Source organism: Prionailurus bengalensis, chromosome A2 (assembly GCF_016509475.1).
Source record: "Prionailurus bengalensis isolate Pbe53 chromosome A2, Fcat_Pben_1.1_paternal_pri, whole genome shotgun sequence".
Classification (NCBI taxonomy): Eukaryota; Metazoa; Chordata; class Mammalia; order Carnivora; family Felidae; genus Prionailurus; species Prionailurus bengalensis.
In genome coordinates this window covers 99576590-99599287 of record NC_057348.1, presented here as the reverse complement: position 1 = coordinate 99599287, position 22698 = coordinate 99576590, and the positions used below count along the sequence as shown (strand labels likewise).

The 22698-nt window shown below is 36.6% G+C and overlaps 1 protein-coding gene across 1 annotated transcript in view; it reads right to left on the bottom strand.

Annotated features, from left to right (window-relative positions):
- Nucleotides 1-6689: 6689 nt before the first annotated feature.
- SDHAF3 (succinate dehydrogenase complex assembly factor 3) overlaps nt 6690-22698 on the bottom strand; it is a 66377-nt gene continuing 50368 nt past the window's right edge. The window contains exon 2 of the mRNA XM_043588937.1: nt 6690-8885. Coding sequence (XP_043444872.1) covers nt 8682-8885 — 204 coding nt within the window. The 3' untranslated portion in view covers nt 6690-8681. The remainder of the gene's footprint in view (nt 8886-22698) is intronic.

Here is a 22698-nt window from a genome sequence, read left to right as displayed (position 1 = left end):
AAATACACTAGTGAGTTTTTTTATGTTGCCATGTTTTCTGTAGATATCTTCAAACTTTTAATTTTAAAAAACTAATATAAACATAGATGTCTGATATTATACATGTACTAATTCCAAAGTTGTTTTCTGATGGTCTTTGTTGACTTTCATTCACAGTGTTAGTCTTACTGGTGGAGTTTGTTTAAGCTTGAGATGTTCAAGGAAAAAAATTTGTGACTGTAGCATTCCCCAAAGATTTTACATCAACCAGGCATTCATTCTGGAGCTACTAAATTCACTTGTATTCAATTATGTGTTTTACCACTCAGATGGCTTGAATTTGGGGTAGCCTGCAATTTTGCACAAATATTGGGCAGGTTTGTTTCTGGCTCGCTCTTACTCTAAGAGTGTAATTCTTAAGGGCTGGCTTTCTTCACCTCAGGTGGGCTCTCTGCTTTGTTTGCTGCACGCTGGGTTCCAAAGGACCACTAAAACCAGAGCTGAAATTCACCCACAGGCCAAAGAGTCTTCAGCAATTTCACTTAGTTATTAACCATGGAATTATTTAATCTCATAGGACATTGACAATTTCTAGATGCTTCTCAAAAATTTTTTGTTTTGTATTCTAAGTTTTTGTTTTCAGTGAGAGAATTGCTCAGATTAATATACTATGCCACATTACAGAAAAGGCAATCCAACATCTTTGTAAAAGTGTTGGTATATTGTGTAGCAGTTTTCTCGGTTATCAATATCAGGATATTTCTCATGTCATTAAAAATTCTTTGTAAACCTAAATTTAAATTTCTGAGTTATACATATTATCACAAATCACTTTAATCTTTCTGATGTTTATGGAATTTTTCTGTTCTTAAGTTTTCACTCTTAAAAACCAATTCTAATAACATGTTTATATCAAAAATTTTGCCCACATTTCTGAATTTTTTTTTATGATAGAATCCTAGAAATAGAGATAATGGGTCCAAAAGATATAATTTTTAAAGTTCTTAGTACATGCCAAAGACATGACACATATAGGAAGGAAACTGCACATAGGTTACTACAGGGGCAAAAATAAAAATTCTAAGTGTAAGATATCAGACTAATAAGTGGAGAAAAGGGAATGGTTTTGGATAGAGTGTATCACCTCTAATTATACAACAAGCCACCAAAAAACATAATGATTTTAAAGAACTACCATTTGTTTAGATAATCACTGACAATTTGGGCTGGAATTTGCTGGGCAGTTTTTTTCTGGTTTTTGGCTAGACTTATTCATGTATCTGCAGTTGGCTAAGAGCTGGCCGATATAGGATTGCTTCAGTTAGAGTGGTTCACCTCCTCCACTTGATCTCTCAATCTCTAGCAGGCCAATCCGAGCTTGTTCACATGGTAGATGGGTAGATTACCAATAATGCAGGTAGAGTGTAAGGGCTCTGAGTCCCAGACTGTAAGATGTCACTATCCACACTCTTTTGAGCAAATCAAGAAATAAGGCCAGTCCAGGTTTGAAGCATTGGAAAGTAGATGGAAATCTTAATGGGAGGAATTGCAAAGTCACATTGCAAAGGGCATGGGTACCAGGCAGTAGAGAACTATGGCCATTTTGCAATCCACTATATGAAGCTGTCAGAATTGCTGTATAATGAGAAGGAGGTCACTAGAGAAATGGTGAAATCTAGGCTGAATTACAGAATTTTGAAGTGGTAAGCTTTTTATTAATATTCATTTACTAATAAGGGAAGAAAGATTGTTTTCTTTTAAATTTTTATTTATTTTTGAAAGAGCATGTGAGCAGGGAAAGGACGGGGGCAGATTGGGGGGCTTGCGCAGAAATCCCAAGCAGGCTCTGCACTGTCAGTGCAGAGTCCAGTGTGGGGCTTGATCTCATGAAGCATGAGATCATGACCCGAGCTGAAACCAAGAGCTGGACACTAAACCTACTGAGCCACCCAGACTCCCTGAAAGTAAGTTCGTTTTTAAATGAGTTGGAAATGCCAAATAGAATTTCAAATACAGATCTGAAGTTCAAAAATGAGATTTAGGTTGGTGTTATAGATTTAAGAGTACAGCTAATATTTGCAGCAATGGATGTGTGAAGAGTCCTAAAGATGAAATCTCAGAGAACATCATTATTAGAAAAGAAAAAATGAAAGAAAAATTACAACCATAAAGGAGAGTTAGGCAGTATACAAACCAAGCAGGAGTGGCTTATTAAGTTTTTACATTTCAGTATAGTTAACATGTAATGTTATTAGTTTCAGGTGTACAATATAGTGATTCAACAACTCTATACATTACTCTGTGCTCATCATAAGTGTACTCTTTAATCCCCATCATTTATTTTATCCATCCCCACACCCACCTCTCCTCTAGTAACAGTTTGTTCTCCATAGTTAAGAGTCTGGCTTGTCTTTGCTCTTTTGTTTTCCTTCTTAAATTCCACAGATGAGTGAAATCATATGGGTATTTGTCTTCCTTGACTTACTTTGCATAGCACTGTACTCTCTGATGAGGTTTTTTTGGGGGGGGGGGTGACAGTGGGGTTTGTGAGGTCCAGAGTCAATGACCAACAAAAAATTCTTGAAGACGTCTTTGGTGCGAAAACGTGATTTTATTGAAGCACGGGGACAGGACCCGTGGGTAGGAAGAGGTGCCTGGAGACCATGAGGAAAGACTGGTTTTATACTGTGGTGTTGGAGGGAGGTAAAGTCCAGGGGAAGTTTCCAGTGAGACTTTCATATACTAAAGACTCACAGGATACTGGAGGCCTAGCTATTGTCAAGCTAGCATTGTTTTTTCCTCTAGCAAAGCATTAGTATTAAGACATTAGGGAGTTCCTGGAGAAACGTTTTACTCTGCCAGCCTCAATTGTTTGTCAATAGGCAGCAAGTTAGAAGGAAATTTAGTTCTGCCATTTCCTTCTGCCTTTGTTTCCCACATCACTATGGAGGGATGATAGGTCCTGCAGGACTATGATCTCTATCAGTTAACCATTTGTTTTTCCCATTTTCTTTGTTCTTGGGCAGCCAGGAGTGTCTGAGGAATATCACACATATCCCACCTGGTGGGGGGTGGGGGGAGCTGTAACCTGCCAGCTTGTCTTATGCTCCCTCATCACTCTCTAGCTCCATCTATGTTGTTGCAAGAGGCAAGATTTCATTCCTTTTTATGGCTGAGTAATATTCCTATGTGTGTATTAACAACCACATCTTCTTTATCCATTCATCTATCAATAGGCACTTTGGCTGCTTCCACTTTGGCTGTTGTAAACAGTGCTGCAATAAACATAGGGGTACATGTATCCCTTTGAATTAGTGTTTTTGTATTGGGGTGGGGGATACTCAGTAGTGGGATTACTGTATCGTAGGATAGTTCTATTTTTAACTTTTTGAGGAAACTCCATACTGTTTTCCACAGTGGCTGGACTACTTTGCATTCCCACCAACAGTGCAAGAACATTCCTTTTACTCCACATCCTTGCCAATACTTGTTGGTTTTTGCATTTTTTTATTTTAGTCATTCTGTCAGGTGTGAGGATCATATCTCATTGTAGTTCTGATTTTCCTGATGACAAGTGATGTTAAGCATCTTTTCATGTGTCTGTTGGCCATCTGGATGTCATCTTTGAAGGAATGTCTGTTCATGTCTTCTGTCCATCTTATAATTGGATTATTCATTTTGGGGGTGTTGAGTTTTATCAGTTCTTTATAGATTTTAGATACTAGCTCTTTATCAGATGTCATTTGCAAATATCTTCTCCCATTCAGTAGGTTGCTTTTTAGTTTTGTTATTTCCTTCACTGTGCAGAAGCTTTTTTTTTTTTTAAAGGTAGTCTCAATTGTTTATTTTTGCCTTTGCTTCCCTTACCTCAAGAGTCACATCTAGGAAAATGTTGCTATAGCCAATGCCGGAGAAATTACTGCCTGTGCTCTCCTTAAGGATTTTTATGGTTTCAGGTCTTACATTTAGGTCTTCAATCCACTTTGTTTATTGTTGTGTATGGAGTAAGAAAGTGGTCCAGTTTCACATACCTGTCTTTTGCATGTAGCTGTAGTTTCTCCCCACCATTTGTTGAAGAGATTATCTTTTTTCCGCTGCATATTCTTTACTACTTTGTTATATATTAATTGACCATATGATCATGGGTTTTTTTCTGAGTTTTCTGTTCCATTGATCTGTGTCTATTTTTGTGCCAGTACCATACTGTTTTGATTGTATAATTACATAATACAACTTGAATTCCAGAATTGTGATACCTATAGTTTTGTTTTTCAAGATTGCTTTGACTATTCAGGGTCTTCTATGTTACCATACCAATTTTAGGATATTTTTAGTTCTACAAAAAACGCTGTTCATATTTTGACAGAGATTGCATTCAATCTATAGCTTGCTTTGAGTAGTATGAACATTTTAACAATATTCCTCCAAGCATGGAGTGTCTTTGCATGTCTTTGTGTCATCTTCAATTTCTTTTATCAGTATTTTATAGTTTTCAGAGTACACGTCTGTCACCTCTTTGTTTAGGTTTATTCCTAAGTATTTTATCATTTTTGGTGTAGCTGTAAGTGGGATTGCTTTATTTTTTTAATAATTTATTTTTTAAATTTACATCCAAGTTAGCATATAGTGCAACAATAATTTCAGGAGTAGATTCCTTAATGCCCCTTACCCATTCAGCCCATCCCCCCTCCCACAACCCTTCCAGCAACCCTCTGTTCTCTATACTTAAGAGTATCTTATGTTTTGTCCGCCTCCCTGTTTTTAGATTACTTTTGCTTCTCTTTCCTTATGTTCATCTGTTTTGTAGCTTAAATTCCTCATGAGTGAAGTCATATGATACTTGTCTTTAATTTCGCTTAGAATACCCTCTAGTTCCATCCACAAAAAAAAAATACCCACTTGCCATCCACTTGCAAATGGCAAGATTTCATCCTTTTTGGTTGCCAAGTAATACTTGTGTACACACACACACACATACACACCCACACACACACCACATATTCTTTATCCATTCATCTGTTGATGGACATTTGTGCCCTTTCCATACTTTGGCTATTATCAATAGTGCAGCTATAAACATTGGGGTGAATATGCCCCTTCAAAATAGCACACCTGTATCCCTTGGATAAATACCTACTAGTGCAATTGCTGGGTTGTAAGATAGTTTTATTTTTAATTTTTTGAGGGACCTCCATCCTTTTTTCCAGAGTGGCTGCACCAGTTTGCATTACCACCAGCAGTGCAAAAGAGATCCTCTTTCTCTGCATCCTTGCCAACATCTGTTGTTGCCTGAGTTGTTCATGTTAGCCATTCTGACAGGTGTGAGGTAGTATCTCAATGTGGTTTTGATTTGTATTTCCCTGATAATGAGTGAGTGATCTTGAGCATTTTTTCATGTGTTGGTTGGCCATCTGGATGTCTTCTTTGGAGAAGTATCTATTCATGTCTTTTGCCTATTCACTGGATTATTTGTTTTTTGGATGTTGAATTTGGTAAGTTCTTTATAGATTTTGAATACTAACCCTTTACCTGATATGTCATTTGCACATATCTTCTCCCATTCTGTCGGTTGCCTTCTAGTTTTGCTGATTGTTTCCTTTGCTGTGCAGCAGATTTTTATTTTGATGAGGTTCTAATAGTTCATTTTTGCTTTTGTTTCCCTTGCCTCTGGAGACGTATTGAGTAAGAAGTTGCTGTGGCTGAGGTCAAAGAGGCTTTTGCCTGCTTTCTCCTCTAGGAGTTTGGTGGTTTCCTGTCTTATGTTTAGGTCTTTCATCCATTTTAAGTTTATTTCTGCATATGGTGTAAGAAAGTAGTCCAGTTTTCCCAGCACCATTTGCTGAAAAGACTGTCTTTATTCCACTGGATATTCTTTCCTGCTTTGTCAAAGATGAGTTGGCTATACCTTTGTGGTTCCATTTCTGGGTTCTCTATTCTGTTCCATTGATCTGTCTATTTTTGTGCCAGTACCATGCTTTCTTGATGATTACAGCTTCGCAACACAGCTTGAAGTTTGGGATTGTGATGCCTCCAGCTTTGGATTTCTTTTTCAAGATTGCTTTGGCTGTTCAGGGTCTTTTCTGGCTCCATACAAATTTTAGGATTGTTTGTTCTAGCTCTGTGAAAAATTCTGGTGTTATTTTGATAGGGATTGCTTAATTTCTCTTTCTACTGCTTCATTATTAGAATATAGAAATGCAACAGATTTCTGTACATTGATTTTATACTCTGCAACTTTACTGAATTTACTTATCAGCTCTAATAGTTTTTTGGTGGAGTCTTTAGTGTTTTCTATATACAGTATTATCATGTCTTCCAAGCAGGAGTGATTTAAAAGCAGTAGGGAATAGTTAACACTATCAAGACTCAGGATAACACATCCGTCTTGTACTGATTAGTATCCTATTGATTTTAGCAAGTGAGTGGTTACATTGGTGAGAGCAGATGAGGTTAAAGAAAAACGAGACAATGACATTGAGGGTACTGCTAAATGGTTGAAGGAAGTGAAAGATCACAGAAACGAGGTCAGACTGAGATAGAAATGAAGGAAGTAAAAGAACATTGAACAAACTGAATGGTCAAAACACTAATGAGTTCACAGTTAACACTGCTTTTTGCACCACTTCCCAGACTTTCTCAATTTACACACTCTTAGTGTTTTAGTATTTACACAGCATACATACAGCAAAAACTAACAGAAGCAAACAAAAAACACTGTAGTTTCATTTATTACATAGTCCAAACAACTTAGGTTTTATGCCCTAAAAATTTAGCACCTACTAGACACAACACAGCTTTTCAAACTTTGTAATCATATTGAGCATTTTACTAGTTTGTGATACTTTTACCACAGCAATCACTAAAAGCACAGCTTCTCAAATATATGTCACCCAAAAGAATGTTGCAATATAGTAGTAAAACTGTGAAATACCTCAAGGTAGTAATTTGTGTGATGGCCAATAAATATGGCTGTGATTTCCCAAAAATTTTTTATGGGTGGTGAATAATGAACCATCAGAGACCAATTAGGTACTAGATATGTCAGCCATATGGATTATAGTGTTAAGGTCACCAAAATGATAGCAAAACTTGAGATGGAAAAGTATGAGCCAGTTGCCAAAGAAAATGAATAGGGAAGTATAACCAGAAAGAAAACACTACAAATGAAAAAGAATTCTTATGTGAGGGTAACCCAGTGATGGGTTCAAAGAGACATTAGGAGGGGATTATACATTACAGTGAATGTAAAATGACCCATAACCCCCACTTCACAAAACACAGAGAAGCAGTGTCCTTACGGGTGTTAGATTCTATAAGCTAGGAAGACAAGAAAGATTGAAAGAGTTTGAGGATGTGATATATTTGTTCATGATGAAATGGTTCCTAAATGCACAGCTAGATTTTAAACTCCTGGAGGGCAAGAGCTTTTATCTTATTCATTTCTTGTATTCCTAGAGCCTACAATGTAGAACCTAGATTCATTACTGATTGACCACCTATCTTTCAATGAAAAAAGACAAGTATCAACCTCCAGACTGATTCAATGAGGAATATTAAAAAGGACTGAGGAGTCTGGCAGCCATACACAAAGAAAAAGCCCAATCCAGCAAAAGAGAGTAAGTATGAGTCAATTTTTAAGTAGTTGAATAAATGCAATAGCATCTGAAAAATGATCATTTCAGAATCTCAAAGTAGACATACAAAACTAAAGTTATAAGTGTGTAATTTTTATTTACTTTTTTAAACACTTATTTATGAGAGACAGAGTGTGAGCAAGGGGTGGGGGGACAGAGAAAGAGGGAGACACAATCCAGGCTCCGAGCTGTCAGCACAGAGTGTGACACAGGGCCCGAACCCATGAACCGTGAGATCATAACCTGAGCCGAAGTTGGACACTTAACTGACTGACCCACCCAGGTGCCCCACAAGTGTGTAATTTTTAAAAAATTAAACATTTTAAACACATGAATGGGATTACCACTTGATTATTTCAGTTTATAACTTACGACAAATTTATGAAAGTGTTTTTATCTCCCCAATGATGAGGCAGTAAATGAGATTCTCAACGTAACTATAAATTACATAATTTAAGGGGTCATTTGTTACTACCAAACACTGTACAAACATTATACTATCATTTGCATGATAGATTATACAGTGTATAATACTGACTCTTTAAGCTTCTTTTTAATCTTTCATTGTATATAAATAGTGACTCAGGGAGAAGGCATATTTACATGAATAATCATACATGTATTATTAAAAGAGAAAGGAAGAAACTTTCAGGATGACAATCCATGTATGTAAATAATAACCTTGGAACTCCACATCTGTCATTATCATAACATACTTGTCTGTTGAAGCTAAAGCTATGAGGCTAATGCTTGAACAAGAACAGCATTAAATTTACATACAAAAAAACCTTTTGGCAAAATTCCACAACTTTGTCATTTTAAAGTCATTCCTTCTTATGTACTTAAAAAATCAAATCCCATCCAGCAAGTACTGTTACTTCAATCATATAAAGCTTTGTTTACTAGCCATATTGATCTACATATTGTAGACAACATTAATAACAACCCCAAATTAAAGAATATTTCATGAACACCAGGCATTCACAAAACTTAAAAGCTGAAGAAATACATTTTTAGAAACCCAGTAAGGGGTTCTGAACTTAAAATGTGTAAGCTTTATTGTATAGACTAAAATTCTGGTTTCCTAGATTCAGGAATACTAAATTGTCTGTTAGGTTTAGTAGCTTCTTGCATCAGCTCCTGCAACTGTCCAATCTGTTCATCACGAAAGTCATCAAGTTTTTCTTCTGGTAGGGCAACTCCAAAACACACTCTTTCTGTTGAATTTTGTCTGTTTTCATTAGTTTGTTGCCATAGCACTGCTGCATACACCTAACAGAAGACAAAGAAAAATGAAGGTTATAAAGTTAAGATACATATTCACTCCTTCAATGTTAGAGGACTTGAAAAATTCTAATTCCAAGTCACCTATTTTTCTCCATCACTGAAGATGCAAACAATATAGATGTGTCTTGACTACTCAGTGATAATTTCAAATGTATCTTATTTTTAGCACTTTAAGAGTTTTCATAGATTTTTAGCAAAGTTCTTAACCTGGAAATCTGGGGACTGGGAGTGGCCTGCAGATAGACTTCAAGAACATGCATAAACCACCCAAAAGTCAGACACTAAACTGTATGCACACAAGCATTGCAGATAGTTCTTGGGCTATAGTTTTTCAGAGTTATAGCTTTCAAATCTGGGACTATCAAATTTTCAAAGGTGGGTCTTACAGACTTAAATTTAAAAATGTTTATTTATTTTTGGGAGGGGGTAGTGACAGAGGAAGAGGGAGAGAGAATCCCATGTAGTCTCCAGCACCATCAATGTGGAGCCTGGTGCAAGGCTCAAACTCATGAACCATGAGATTATGACCTGAGACAAAGTCAACAGTCAGATGCTGAACCTGCTGAACTACCCAGGCGTCCCAAAATATTAATTTAAATCACACTAGAGGTAGGGGTACCTGGGTGGCTCAGCCGGCTGAGTGTCCATCTTCTGCTTGGGTCATGATCTCACGGTTGGTGAGTTCGAGCCCTGCGTTGGGCTCTGCTGACAGCTAGGAGCCTGGAGGCTGCTTCCGATTCTGTCTCCCTCTCTGCAACGCCCGCCCCCCCTCCCCCCGCTCACACTCTGTCTCTCTCCATCTCTCTCCCTCAAAAATAAACATTAAAAAAGAATTTAAATCAAACTAGAGAGAAAGCTTTCAAACCTTTAACTTCTCTGTATTTAATAATAATCTTTGTCAGGAAAAAATTCTACATTTTTCATGCTCTAATTTTTCTCTCATTCAATTAGCATCTTCAGCCTAAATAGTCCAGCTACTATTGTCTTGCACAAATGATACTTTTTTAAAGCAGACTCTCACTCCGTAATCTTTTAATCAGACAGTAAGTAACAATGTATTTTAGTTCATGAAGTTAAAAGATTATATGCACCTTCTGGGTAAGTAGATAAATTAGTTAACTCTATATAATGCCACTAACTCTATCTGGTTTAAGATAATTAAATTGATTATAATTGCTGGATTGCCATCATCACCACAGAAACTTCAATTCAATACACTCCAAAACTTAACCTGTATTGAAAATATTTTCTTCATGTTTTACACAACTCTATTTCATGTAACTGAAAAAAAACTTGCACATACCCCAAGCTTTATCAATCCCACCTTTAAGTATATGCCCCAGAACAGTGTTTCTCAACCCTCACAGTATTAACAAATTGGATAATTTGGACAATACTTTGTAGTGGGGTGAATGGAAGTCTGTTCTTGCATTGTAGGTAGGATGTTTTAGCAGTATCTCTAGTCTCTACCCACTAGTTTCCAGTAGCATACCTCCTCTCAGTCTTTATAATCAAAAATGTCTCCAAATATTACCAAATGTTCCCTGGAAGGCAAAACTGACCCAGGTTGAGAACTATGGTCCTAAAGAAACTTTCAAACATGTGAATGAGTAGCACAAGAAGTGTGGTATTACTTGTTAAAGCAAAAATTGGAAACAATCTCATTGTACTTTTCAGTAAGAGAAAAGACAAATACACTAACTAAGGTTTGTTCAAGATACTTATCTTTTCAAGAACCAGCTCTTGGTTTCATTGATCTTTTCCATCGTTTTTTTAAGCCTCTATTTGATCTATTTCTGCTCTATTTCCTTCCTTCTACTAGATTTGGGCTTTGTTCTTTTTCTTGCTTCTATAGGCGTAAGGTTAGGTTCCTTTAGATTTTTCCGGTTTCTTGAGGTAGGCCTGTATGACTATAAATTTCCCTCTTAAATTGCTTTTACTGCATCTCAAAGATTTTGGACTGTTGTGCTCTCATTTTCATTTGTCTCCATGTATTTTTTTTTTAATTTTTTTTTTCAACGTTTATTTATTTTTGGGACAGAGAGAGACAGAGCATGAACAGGGGAAGGGCAGAGAGAGAGGGAGACACAGAATCGGAAACAGGCTCCAGGCTCTGAGCCATCAGCCCAGAGCCCGACGCGGGGCTCGAACTCACAGACCGCAAGATCGTGACCTGGCTGAAGTCGGACGCTTAACCGACTGCGCCACCCAGGCGCCCCACCATGTATTTTTTTAAAATTCCTCTTGATTTCTTTGTTGACTCACTGGTTGTTTAGTAGCATGTTGTTTTGTCTCTGTGTTTGTGTTTCTTCCAGTTTCTTCTTGTGATTTATAGTTTTATGCCCTTATGGTCAGAAAAGATGCATGATTTCAATCTTCTGAAATTTTTTGACACGTGTTTTATGGCCTAACATGTAAACTATCCTGGAGAATATTCCATGTCCACTTGAAAAGAATATACATTCTTCTGGATAGAATGTTGAATATAAAAGTCCCTCTTGTCTTGAATGCAAAGCTACTGTTTCCTTATTAATTTTTTGCCTGAATGATCCATCCATTGATATAAGTGGGGTGCTAAAGTCCCCTCCTATTATTGTATTACTCTCAATTTCTCTCTTTATATCTGTTATTATTTGCCTTATTGTATTTAGGTCTCCAATGTTGAGTGTGTATTTATAATTGCTATACTTTCATTGGATGATCCTTCTATCATTACATGGGCCCTTCTTTGTCTCTTGTTATAGTCTTTGTTTTAAAATCTATTTTATCTGATATGAGTATTGCTACCCCAGTTTGTTTTGTTTTTTTGTCCCTTTTACATGGAATGTCTTTTTCCATTCTTTCACATTCATCCTATGTGTGTCTTCAGCTCTGAAGTGAGTCTCTTGTAGACAGCATATAAACAGGTCTTATTTTTTTTATCCATTCAGTCATCTAATGTCTTTTAATTGGAGCATTTAGACCATTCACATTTGAAGTAATGATTGATAGGTATGTACTTATTGTCATTTTGTTAAACTGTTTTCTGGTTGCTTTTGTAGTTCTCTGTTCATTTCCTCTCTTGCTCTTTTCCCTTGCAATTGGTGACTTTCTGTTGTGTTATGCTTGGCTTCTTTTCTCTTTATTTTCTGTGTATATCTCTTATAAATTTTTAGTTTGTGGTTCCCATGAGGTTTACATATAACATCCCAAATATAAAGCAATCTATATTAAAATGGTGGCCACTTAGGTTCAAAAAAATTCTAAAAGAATTTTTTTACTTCCACCTCCCCAGGTCATGTAAATGTTGTTATATTTTACATCTTTTTATTCATAAAATTTCCCTACTTGCAATTAGGGCCTTTTTTTTTTCCACTTAAAGTAGCCCCTTTAACATTTAAGGTTGATTTAGTTTAACTTTTCTTTGGGAAACTCTCTCTCTTTGCCAGATAGAATATTCTTGCTTGTAGGATTTTTTTCCTTTCAGCTCTTTGCAGGCCCAAAGGGCATGACATTATACATTCAAAGTTTCTGCTGAAAAATAAGCAGAGGCTTTATGGGGTGTCACTTGTATATACTTTTTGCTTCTCTATTGCTGCTTTATAATTCTCTATCTTTAACCCTTGACATTTCAGTTATTATGTGTCAAGTATGTGGACCTCTCTGGGTTCATCTTGTTTGGAATTCTCTCTGATTGCTCAATCTGGATGTCTATTTTCTTCCCCTCTCTCCTTCCCTTCTGGGATCTCTATAATGTGAATGTCCACTTGATATTGTCCAAGACATCCTTTGATCTGTCCTCATTTTTTAAAGTTCTTTTTGCTGTTCAGCTTGGGTGCTTTCCATTACCTTATCTTCTGCATCCATTAATCTGTTGATTCCCTCTAGTGTATTTTTCATTTCAGTTATTGTATTCAACTCTGATTGGTTCTTTTTGGTATTTTCTATCTCTTTGTTCAAGTTCTTACTGAGTGATTCCACTCTTTCCTCCAGTCCATCTTTATGATCAGTATTTTAAACTCTATCAGACATATGGCTAATCTCCATTTGGAGCATATTCTTCTGTCTCATTTTGCTTAACATTTGTTGTTTGTTTATATGAATTAGAATTCTCCTAAACTTCAAGGAAAGGTCTTGTGTATGGTCATCCCAACTGGAAGCTATGTATGCCTGGTGACTTTGGCTGGCTGGAGCTACAGCTGTCGTGGGCTGGGAGTCCCAAAGCTGTCTGTGCACAGGGCACCCTGGCAGGACAGCTAAAGGTAAAGTGAGGGAAAACTGGGGTGTCCTGGGGTACTAAATGCAGAGGGTGCCCTGGTGGGGTAGGGGATGGCCATGTAGTGGGTGGCTGGAGCCAAGGTGGGGCACACACTGGGAGGGTCCCAGGGTGCTCAGTGCAGGCAGGACCTGGGAGTTCCAGAAGCACTCTCACTATAGGTGCCCTAGCAAGCCCTCTGGAACCAAAGTGGTATAGGCCTAGAGTGTTCCAGGGTGCTTTCCACCTGTGTCACCTTGGCGCAATGTCTGTAACTGCAGTAAGTACTGACCATGAGCATCCTGGGTTATGTCGCTCTGAGGCTGCATTGATGGGATGGCGAGGGCTGGTGTAGGCTAGGGTCCTGGGGCTCACTAGGGTGATAGGTCAGCTAGGGCACCCAGACCTTTCTCCTGTCCATGGTATCAAGGTGGAAGAAAAACATAACCATTGCTCTTGCTAGCCCCTCCCAGCAGTTCCCTTCTTGTTTGGATCCTTTATATTATAGTTTTTCCATCATGATAAGTGTCCTTTTTAATCTTATTCATCTATTTCACCATTCTCCTACCTACCTCCCTTCTGGTAACCATCAGTTCTCTATAGTTGAGTCTATTTCCTGGTTTGTCTGTGTTCCCTCCATTTGCTCATTTGTTTTGTTTCTTAAATTCCAAACATGAGTGAAATAATATGGTATTTGTCTTTCTCTAACTTATTTCACACAGCATTATCTTCTCTAGTTCTATCCACATTGTTGCAAAAGGAGAGATTTTCCCTTTTTTGGCTGAGTAATATTCCATTGTATATACATACCATACTCTATCCATTCATATATCAAAGGACCCTTGGGTTGCTTCCATAGTTTGGCTATTATAATGTTTCAATAAATATAGGGGTGCATATATTCCTTTGAATTAGTGTTTTTGTATTTCTGGGGCAAATACCAATAGTGGGACTGCAGGGTAGTTCTATTTTTAACTTTTTGAGAAAACTCCATACTGTTTTGCACAATAGCTACACCAGTTTGCATTCCTACCAACAGTGCAAGAGTGTTCCTTTTTCTTCAGATACTTGCCAACACTTGTTATTTCTTGTGTTTTTTATTTTAGCTATTCTGACAGGCGTGACTTGATATCTCATTGTAGTTTTGATATGCATTTCCCTGATGATGAGTGATGTTGAGCATCTGTTCATGTGTCTATTGGCCATCTGGATGTCCTCCTTGGAGGAATGTCTATTCATGTGTTCTGCCCATTTTTTGATTATTTGGGAGTTGAGGTTTATCAGTTCTTTATATATTTTAGATACAAGTCTTTTATCGGGTATATTATTTGCAATATCTTCTTGTATTCAGTAGGTTGCTTTTTTGTTTTGTGGATTGTTTCCTTTACTGTGTAAAAGCTTTTTATTTTGCTATAGTCCCAATAGTTTATTTTTGCTTTTATTTCCTTTGCCTCAGGAGACGTATCTAGAAAAATGTTGCTACCGCCACTGTTAGAGAAATTACTGTCTGTGTTATCTTCAAGGAGTTTTATGGTTTCAGATCCTATATTTAGGTCTTTAATACATCTTCAGTTCATTTTTGTGTATGGTGAAAGAAAGTGGTCCAAGTTCCATTCTTTTCCATGTGGCTATCCAGTTTTCCTGACGCCATGTGTTGAAGAAATTTTCCTATCGCATACTCATTCCTCCTTCGTCAACAATTAACCATATAATCATGAGTTCATTTCTGGGTTTCCTGTTCCATTGATCTATGTTTCTATTTTTATGTCCATACCATATTGTTTTAATTACTCCCACTTTATAATATAATTTGAAGTCTGGAATTGTAATATCTCCAGTTTTGGTTTTCTTCTAGTTGCTCTTTTAAATGGCAGCCTTTTTTACTGTGCCTCAGGGCAGCTGGCACTGGTGTATGCTAGATGGCTTGCAGCCCCTTGAGGCAGCAGTCCTGTCAGGGTACCCAGCCTCTGATCTGTACTTTCAAAATGTAGAGGAAGCATAAAGTCTGGTGCTCACCAACAACTCTGCTGCCATTTGGCAGAGTTCTAGGGCTCATTCCTTTACATTCTAGTTGCCCTTTTATTTATTTTTAATCATCTTAATGTTTATTTCTGAGAGAGAGGGAGACAGAATCTGAAGCAGGCTCCAGGCTCTGAGCTGTCAGCACAGAGCCCAATGCGGCGCTCGAACTCGTGAACTGCAAGATCATGACCTGAGTAGAAGCCAGGCGCTCAACTGACTGAACCACCCCTCTAATTGCCCTTTTAAACCACAACTTTTTTTTCTGGGGCCTAGAGAAAGCATATCTGCTTACTGTCCCTCAGTACTATACCTCCCCAGTATAGTTTGCAGTGGCTGGAGGCAGGGGTTCCCTTTGCTACCACATAGAGAACAGCAAGAGAGATGGAAATTGTGCAGAAACTGTTCAGTCATCCCTTTTTTTTTTTTTTTTTTCCAGGAGGAATTGGTCTATAAATAGTTGTAGATTTGGTATGTCTATGTTGGAAGCAAGGTCTTAGTGTCTCACCATCTTGGACTGGAATTTCAGATACTACTTTATAACCCATTAACAGTGAATGAACTAAATGTGTATGTATCAGCATGAATGGATGTCCACAACAGAATCTTAAAAGTGGATTTTAGAAAGTTATTCATTTGTAGAAATAGGAAAACTGACACTCAAATTCACATGGAAATGTCAGAGGCCATGAACAGCCAAAACAATCATAAAAAAAATAAATTTGGAGCATTCACAGCATTCAGCTTCAAAACTGACAAAGCTACATTAAATAATCAAAACAGTGTGGTACTGGGTTTAGGATAAACATATAAACCAAAAGAAGAGAAGTGAGAATGCAGGAATAAGCCTTACACATATGGCCAGCTGATTTTCAACAAGGGTGTCAAGTTCAATGGGGGGAAACAATAGTCTTTTTAAGAGATACTTCTGGGGGCACCTGGGTGGCTCAGTTAAGTGTCTAACTTCAGTTCAGGTAATGATTTCACAGTCCATGAGTTCGAGCCCTGCGTCAGGCTCTGTGGTGACAGCTCAGAGCCTGGACCCTGCTTTGGATTCTGTATCTCACTCTCTCTCTGACCCTACCCTGTTCGCGCTGTCTCTCTGTCTCAAAAAGAAATAAAACATTAAAAAAAAAACATACTTCTGGGAAAACTAGATTTGTACCCTTCAATCATATACAAAAATTAACACAAAATCCATGAAATTTCAGACCTAAAAATAAAATTTTTTTATTTTTATTTTTGAGAGAGATAGACCATGAGCAGGCGAGGACAGAGAGATACACACAGAATCTGAAGCAGGCTCTAGGCTCTGAGCTGTCAGCACAGAGCCCGACGTGGGGCCCAAACCCACAAAGTGGGATCATGACCTGAGCCGAAGTTGGAAGCTTAACCAACTGAGCCACCCAGGAAATGGACTTTTAAATATGACCCCTAAACATAAGCAACAAAAGAAAAAATAAACTGGGCTTCTACAAAATTAAAAGCTTCTTTGCACCAGAAAATATTAAGAAAGTGAAAAACTACAGAATAGGAAAAAATATTCACAAACTATATAGTTGATAAAAATGTCAAGACTATATAAAAAATTCATACAACTCAACAACAAAAAGACAACAACCCAATTTAAAAAGTGGGCAAAGACTTAAGCAGACATTTCTCCAATGATGATATATAAATGGTCAACAAGCACATTCAAAGATACTAAACATCATTAGGGAAATGCAAATCAAAGCCCTGTTGTGTTGGCAAGAACCTAAAGAAAATGGAACCCTTGGACATTGCTAATGGGAACACAAAATGGTATAGCCACTGTGGAAAACACTATGACAGATCCTCAGAAGGTTAAAGAATTACCACATGATCCAGCAATTCAACTCATACATATATACTCAAAATAAATAAAAGCATGAATTCAGATACTTCTACACCTCTGTTGATAGTAGCATTATTCACAATAGGTAATACATGGAAACAACCCAAGTGTCCATTATGAGATGAATGGATAAACAAAACCTGGTCTAGATATACAATGAAATAATATTTATCCTCAAAAAGGAATGAAGTTGTGGTAATTCTATAACATGGACAAACCTTGAAAACATTACAGTAAGTGAAATAAGCAAGACACAAAAGAATATTATAGGATTCCACTTACACGAAATATGTAGTATAAGCAAACAGAGAGACAGAAAACAGAATAGAGGTTACCATGGGTTGGGAAAATGGGATTTATTGCTTAACATGCATAGTGTTTCTGCTTGGGTAAAAAAGGTTTTGGGTACAGATAGTGGTAAACGATGCACAACACTGTAAATGCAATTAATGTTCATGAATTATATGTGCAAAAAAGGTTGAAATGGGAAATTTTATGTTCTATATTTTTATCACATTTTAAAAAAAAGGTTATGCAAGAAGTTCTGCTTCAATTAATGGTGAGGTAGCGTCTATCAGAACAACTCCACAAGATAAACTCGTAAACTCTGGACAGATATAATCAAACAACAAACCCAAGACACTGGAGAACAACCAAAGCCACACAGAAAATAAGAAAGAGTTGACTCCAGAAAATGACAGAGAATACTGGATTAGGCTCCCATTTTTATGACTTTTTGTCTAAGATCCCAGTTGGTACTGAGAGGTAACTGAACAATCAGAGGACACTGTGGGATAAGCACAGCAATTGGAAAATTATAAGGGGAAATCTCAGGAAAAAAGAGCTACTGAAAGGGAACCCTGTGAATAAACTGCCAAAATCTCTGGCTAATCCCTTAACTATGAATGCTCAAGACAAGACTCAAACAGCCCAGTTAAGGCATAAAAAGAAAGGAATAGAAATTTCAGCAGCTTCTTGTCAAAGAAGACACAGAGCTTAGAATCTGAGTTCTGCCAGGTAACTGCTTAATAAAATCAATACGCTTTTTAAAAAAATAGTGGAATAATGTCTCTACAATGTATCTGTCATTCAGTGTCCAGAAAAAAAAAAAAAATCCAAGATTACTAGAACCATGAAGAAACAGAAAAATGTGATCCATAATTGAGAGAAAAGACAATGTCTGAAATGATTCAGACATTATTGGAAAAGGATTTTTTTTTCTCCACACCCAATGTGGGGCTCCAACTCACAACACTAACATCAAGAGTTGTATGCTCTCCTGACTGAGCCAGCCAGGTACACCCAGTGGAAAAGGATTTTAAAGCAGCTATTATGACTATGTGCAAGTAAGTAAAAATTTTGTCATAACAAACGCATAGATGAGAAATCTCAAAACAAAATGAGGAATGAGTAGAACCAAATGAAAGCTCTAGAACTCAAAAATGCAGTATCTGAAATGTCAAAAACCTCACTGAATGGGCTTAATAGCATAAGGTTTTCCATATTGGAGTTGAAAGAAGAAAGATTCAATGAACGTAAAAACATCAGAAGTTATCCAATCTGAAAGAAAAAAAAACATTAAATAAATTTAAGATCAATGTTATGTGGGATAATGTCAAAACTTTTACATACTTAGGGACACCTGGGTGGCTCAGTTGGTTGAGCGTCTGACTTCGGCTCAGGTCTCTATCTCACAGTCCATGGGTTCGAGCCCCACAAAAGGCTCTGTGCTGACAGCTCAGAGCCTGCTTCAGATTCTGTCATCTCCTTCTCTCTCTGTCCCTTCCCTGCTTGCATTGTCTCTCTCAAAAATAAAAAAAAACATTAAAAAAAATCAAAATATAAATTCAAAAAATCTCTTGAGAAAAAGGAAATACAACACACCAAAACTTACGGGATGCAGAAATGCCAGTTTTAAGAGGGAAGTTCACAGTGATAAGCAACAACTGTATTAAGAAACACCTCAAATAAAAAAAAAATAAACCTAACTTTACACCTGAAGGAACCAAAGAAAATACTAGGCCCAAAGTTCATAGAAAGAGGGAAATAAAGATCAGAGCAGAAATAAATGAAGTAGAGACCAAAAAAAGACAATAGAAAAGTTCAACATAACTAAGAGCTGCATTTTTTTAAAGATAAACAAAACAAACATTTAGCTAGATTTGCCAAGAAAAAAAAAAATACATTACAACCAATACCACAGAAAATACAAAAGATAAAAGAGACTACTATGAACACTTATATGCCAACAAATTGGGACAACCTACAAGATATGGATAATTTTTTAGAAACATACAACTTACGAAGACTGAATCATGAATAGAAAATGTGAACAGACCAATTACTAGTAAGAAACAGAATCAGTAAAGTCCAGGACCCAATGGCCTCACTGGTAAATTCAACCAAACATTTAAAAACACCAATCTAATTCAAACTCTTCTAAAAAATAGAAGAGAGAATATTTCCTGTTTTACTTATTTTACAAAACAGCATTACCCTGATACCAAAACCAGACAAAGACACTGCACCACCAGAAAATTAGAGGTCAATATCGCTGATGAACACAGCTGCAAAAATCCTCAACAAAATATTACAAAGCTCAATTCAACAATACATTAAAAGGATCATACACCATAATCAAGTGGGATTTATCCCTGGGACATAGTATGGTTCAATATCCACAAATCAGTGTGATAAATCACATTAACAAGGGATAAAAATCATATCATCTCAGTAGATACAGAAAAAGCATTTGACAAAATTCAATATCCATTTATGATAAAAACTCTCAAACTGAGCATAGAAGGAATGTACCTCACCCTAATAAAGCCCATAAAGAACAAACCCACAGCTAACATCAGACTCATTGATAAAAACCTGAAATATTTTCCACTAAGAACAAGAAACAAAACAAGGATGCCCATTCTCACCACTTATTCAACACTACTGACAGTCCTAGACAGAGCAATCAGGCAGGAAAAATAAAAGGCATCTAAATAGGAAAAAAAGAAGTAAAACTGTCTCTTCTGGCAGGTGACATAACATTATAATAAATATAATGAAGACTCCAGCAGAAACTGTTAGTACTAATACAGTAAAATTGCAGGATACAAAATCAATATACAAAAATTAGTTGTATTTCTACACACTAATAATGAACTATCAGAGAAAGTAAGAAGACAATCCTATTTACAAATGCATCAAAAGGAATAAAATTCTCAGGAATAAATTTAACAAAAGATGTGAAAGACCTGTATACTGACAACAATAAGACCCTGATGATAGAAACCAAAGACACAAATAAATGGAAAGGTATTCCATGCTCATGGACAAGAATTAATATTGCTAATATGTTCATACTACCCAAAAGAAATCTACATTTTCAATGCAATCCCTATCAAAATTTCTGTGGTACTTTCAGAGAAGATGTGTATAGAACCACAAAGTATCCCAAATAGCTCAAATAAACTTGAGAAAAAACAAAGCAGGAGGCATTACACTTCCTGATTTCAAACTATACTGCAGAGCTACAGTAATCAAAACAGTACAGTGTTTAAAAAAAAAAAAAAGACACATAGATCAAAAGAACAAAATAGAGAGCCCAGAAATAAAACCATGCCTTTATGGTCAACTTACAACAAGGGAGCCAAGACCATACAATGGAGCAAGGACAGTCTCTTCAATAAGTGGCGCTGAAAAAACCGTACCCCTACCTTACTCCATACACACAAAAATCAACTCAAAATGGATTAAAGACTTGAATGTAAGATCAGAAACCATAAAACTCCTAGAAGAAAACAGGGGATAACTCCTTGACATCAGTCATGGCAATGATTTTTTGAATTTGATACCAAAAGCAAAGGCAACAAAAGCAAAAACACACAAGAGGGACTGTAGCAAAACAAAAATCTTCTGCATAGTAAAGGGAACCATCAACCAAACAAAAAGGCCACCTATGGAAAAAGAAAATATTTACAAATCATATCTGCTCAGGAGTTAATATCCAAAATCCTTTATCCAATATAAAGGAATACAACTCAATAAAAAAAAAAAAATCTGATTAAAAATGGGCAGAGGGCCTAAATAGACATTGTTCCAAATAAGACATACAAGTGATCAACTGGTTCATGAAAAGGTACTCAGCATCACTAATCATCAGGGAAATGCAAAACAAAACTACAGTGGGATATTCACCTCATACCTGATAGAACAGCTGACAATGAAAAGATCAGTGTCGGGGAGGATGTAGAGAGAAAAGGGAACTCTACTGCACTGTTGGTGGGAATGTAAAGTAGTGCGGCCACTGTGGAAAACAGTATCAAGTTTCTTCAAAAAATTAAAAATAGAACTACCATATGATCCAGCAATTTCACTACTAGATGTTTATTCAAAGGTCAAGAAAACATTAACTTGAAAAGATATCTGTACTCCCAAGTGCATTGAAACACTATTTACAGTAGTCAAGACATGGAAATAACCTATTTGTCAATGGACAGATAAATGGATAAAGAAAAAGTACTACATATTCAAATCTGTTGTACATATGAAACTAACACAATATTATATGTCAATATCTCCTTTTTAAAAAAAATCTGATGACTCAAACTCACGTTTGTTTAGTGAAATGAAAAAAAAAAAAAAAACAACAAACCTGAGGAATGATCAATACACATTTTGGGTGGAAAGACTATCACAAACAGAAAAAAGAACACCCCTTCTCCCAGCATTGCTTACTAGTCTGCCCCATGTATTTTCAACATTCCTTTACTGGCAGGATACAAGAAGAAAGTAAAAAATATACAGATATAGACATATCAACTTTGGGACCATAATATGGGGTATCCAGATACAGGAAGAAGCAGCAATAAAATAAGAATTTTCTAACTAGGTCCCCTGCCAAGGAAATCTACCTCCAGGGAGGGAAGAAACTCAATAGAAAAATACACCACATGAGCTACAGCATTCCTTGGTTTCAAGTTTGGTCATACTAGCCTCTAAATATAAAGCTATCCCAGAATTTTCCTTAAATTAGAAGACTTATGGTCTGTCGATGAAAGAAAAGAGGAAAAGGAAAAGAAAGAGGAAAAGGAATGAAAAGAAAAGAAAAAGGAAAGAAAAGAAATGCACTGTGTTTCCTCAGGGTGTTAAACCATCATGTTGTGCTGTTACAGCAGCCCCAGGATACTAATACAGCAGTAAACTACTGAAACACGTTGGGAAAAGTCTTCTACAGAAAAAAACTACCCTTCATGCTATGATAACAACTTAGGGTATAACCAAAAGGAAAATTCGGTGCAGTTTGCTAATTCCATTTCTCACTAGAGTTTCTGAAAAAGCAAAGGACCTACAGTACCAGTTTATCAGTGATAAAACAAAATTTTCTGAGACTAGTTCTGCTTTCACTATACTTTCTACTTCTCTACCTGTGTATTAAACGTGAATCCAGCTGATACCACTAAATACTGGCAACAAAGTGAAGAGAATCTGTTAGATTATGACTTTAATGTACATAAAAGATAAAAATACATTGTCAGTTTAATAAAATTACCTCTAAAGTATTAGTAAACTGACTTCTATTGCACAGGGTTTTTTGTTTTAAAAAATAAAAGTAAAATGTATGAGATTTTTTATCAGCTTTGGAAATTAATAAAACTAAAAGGATAACCTAA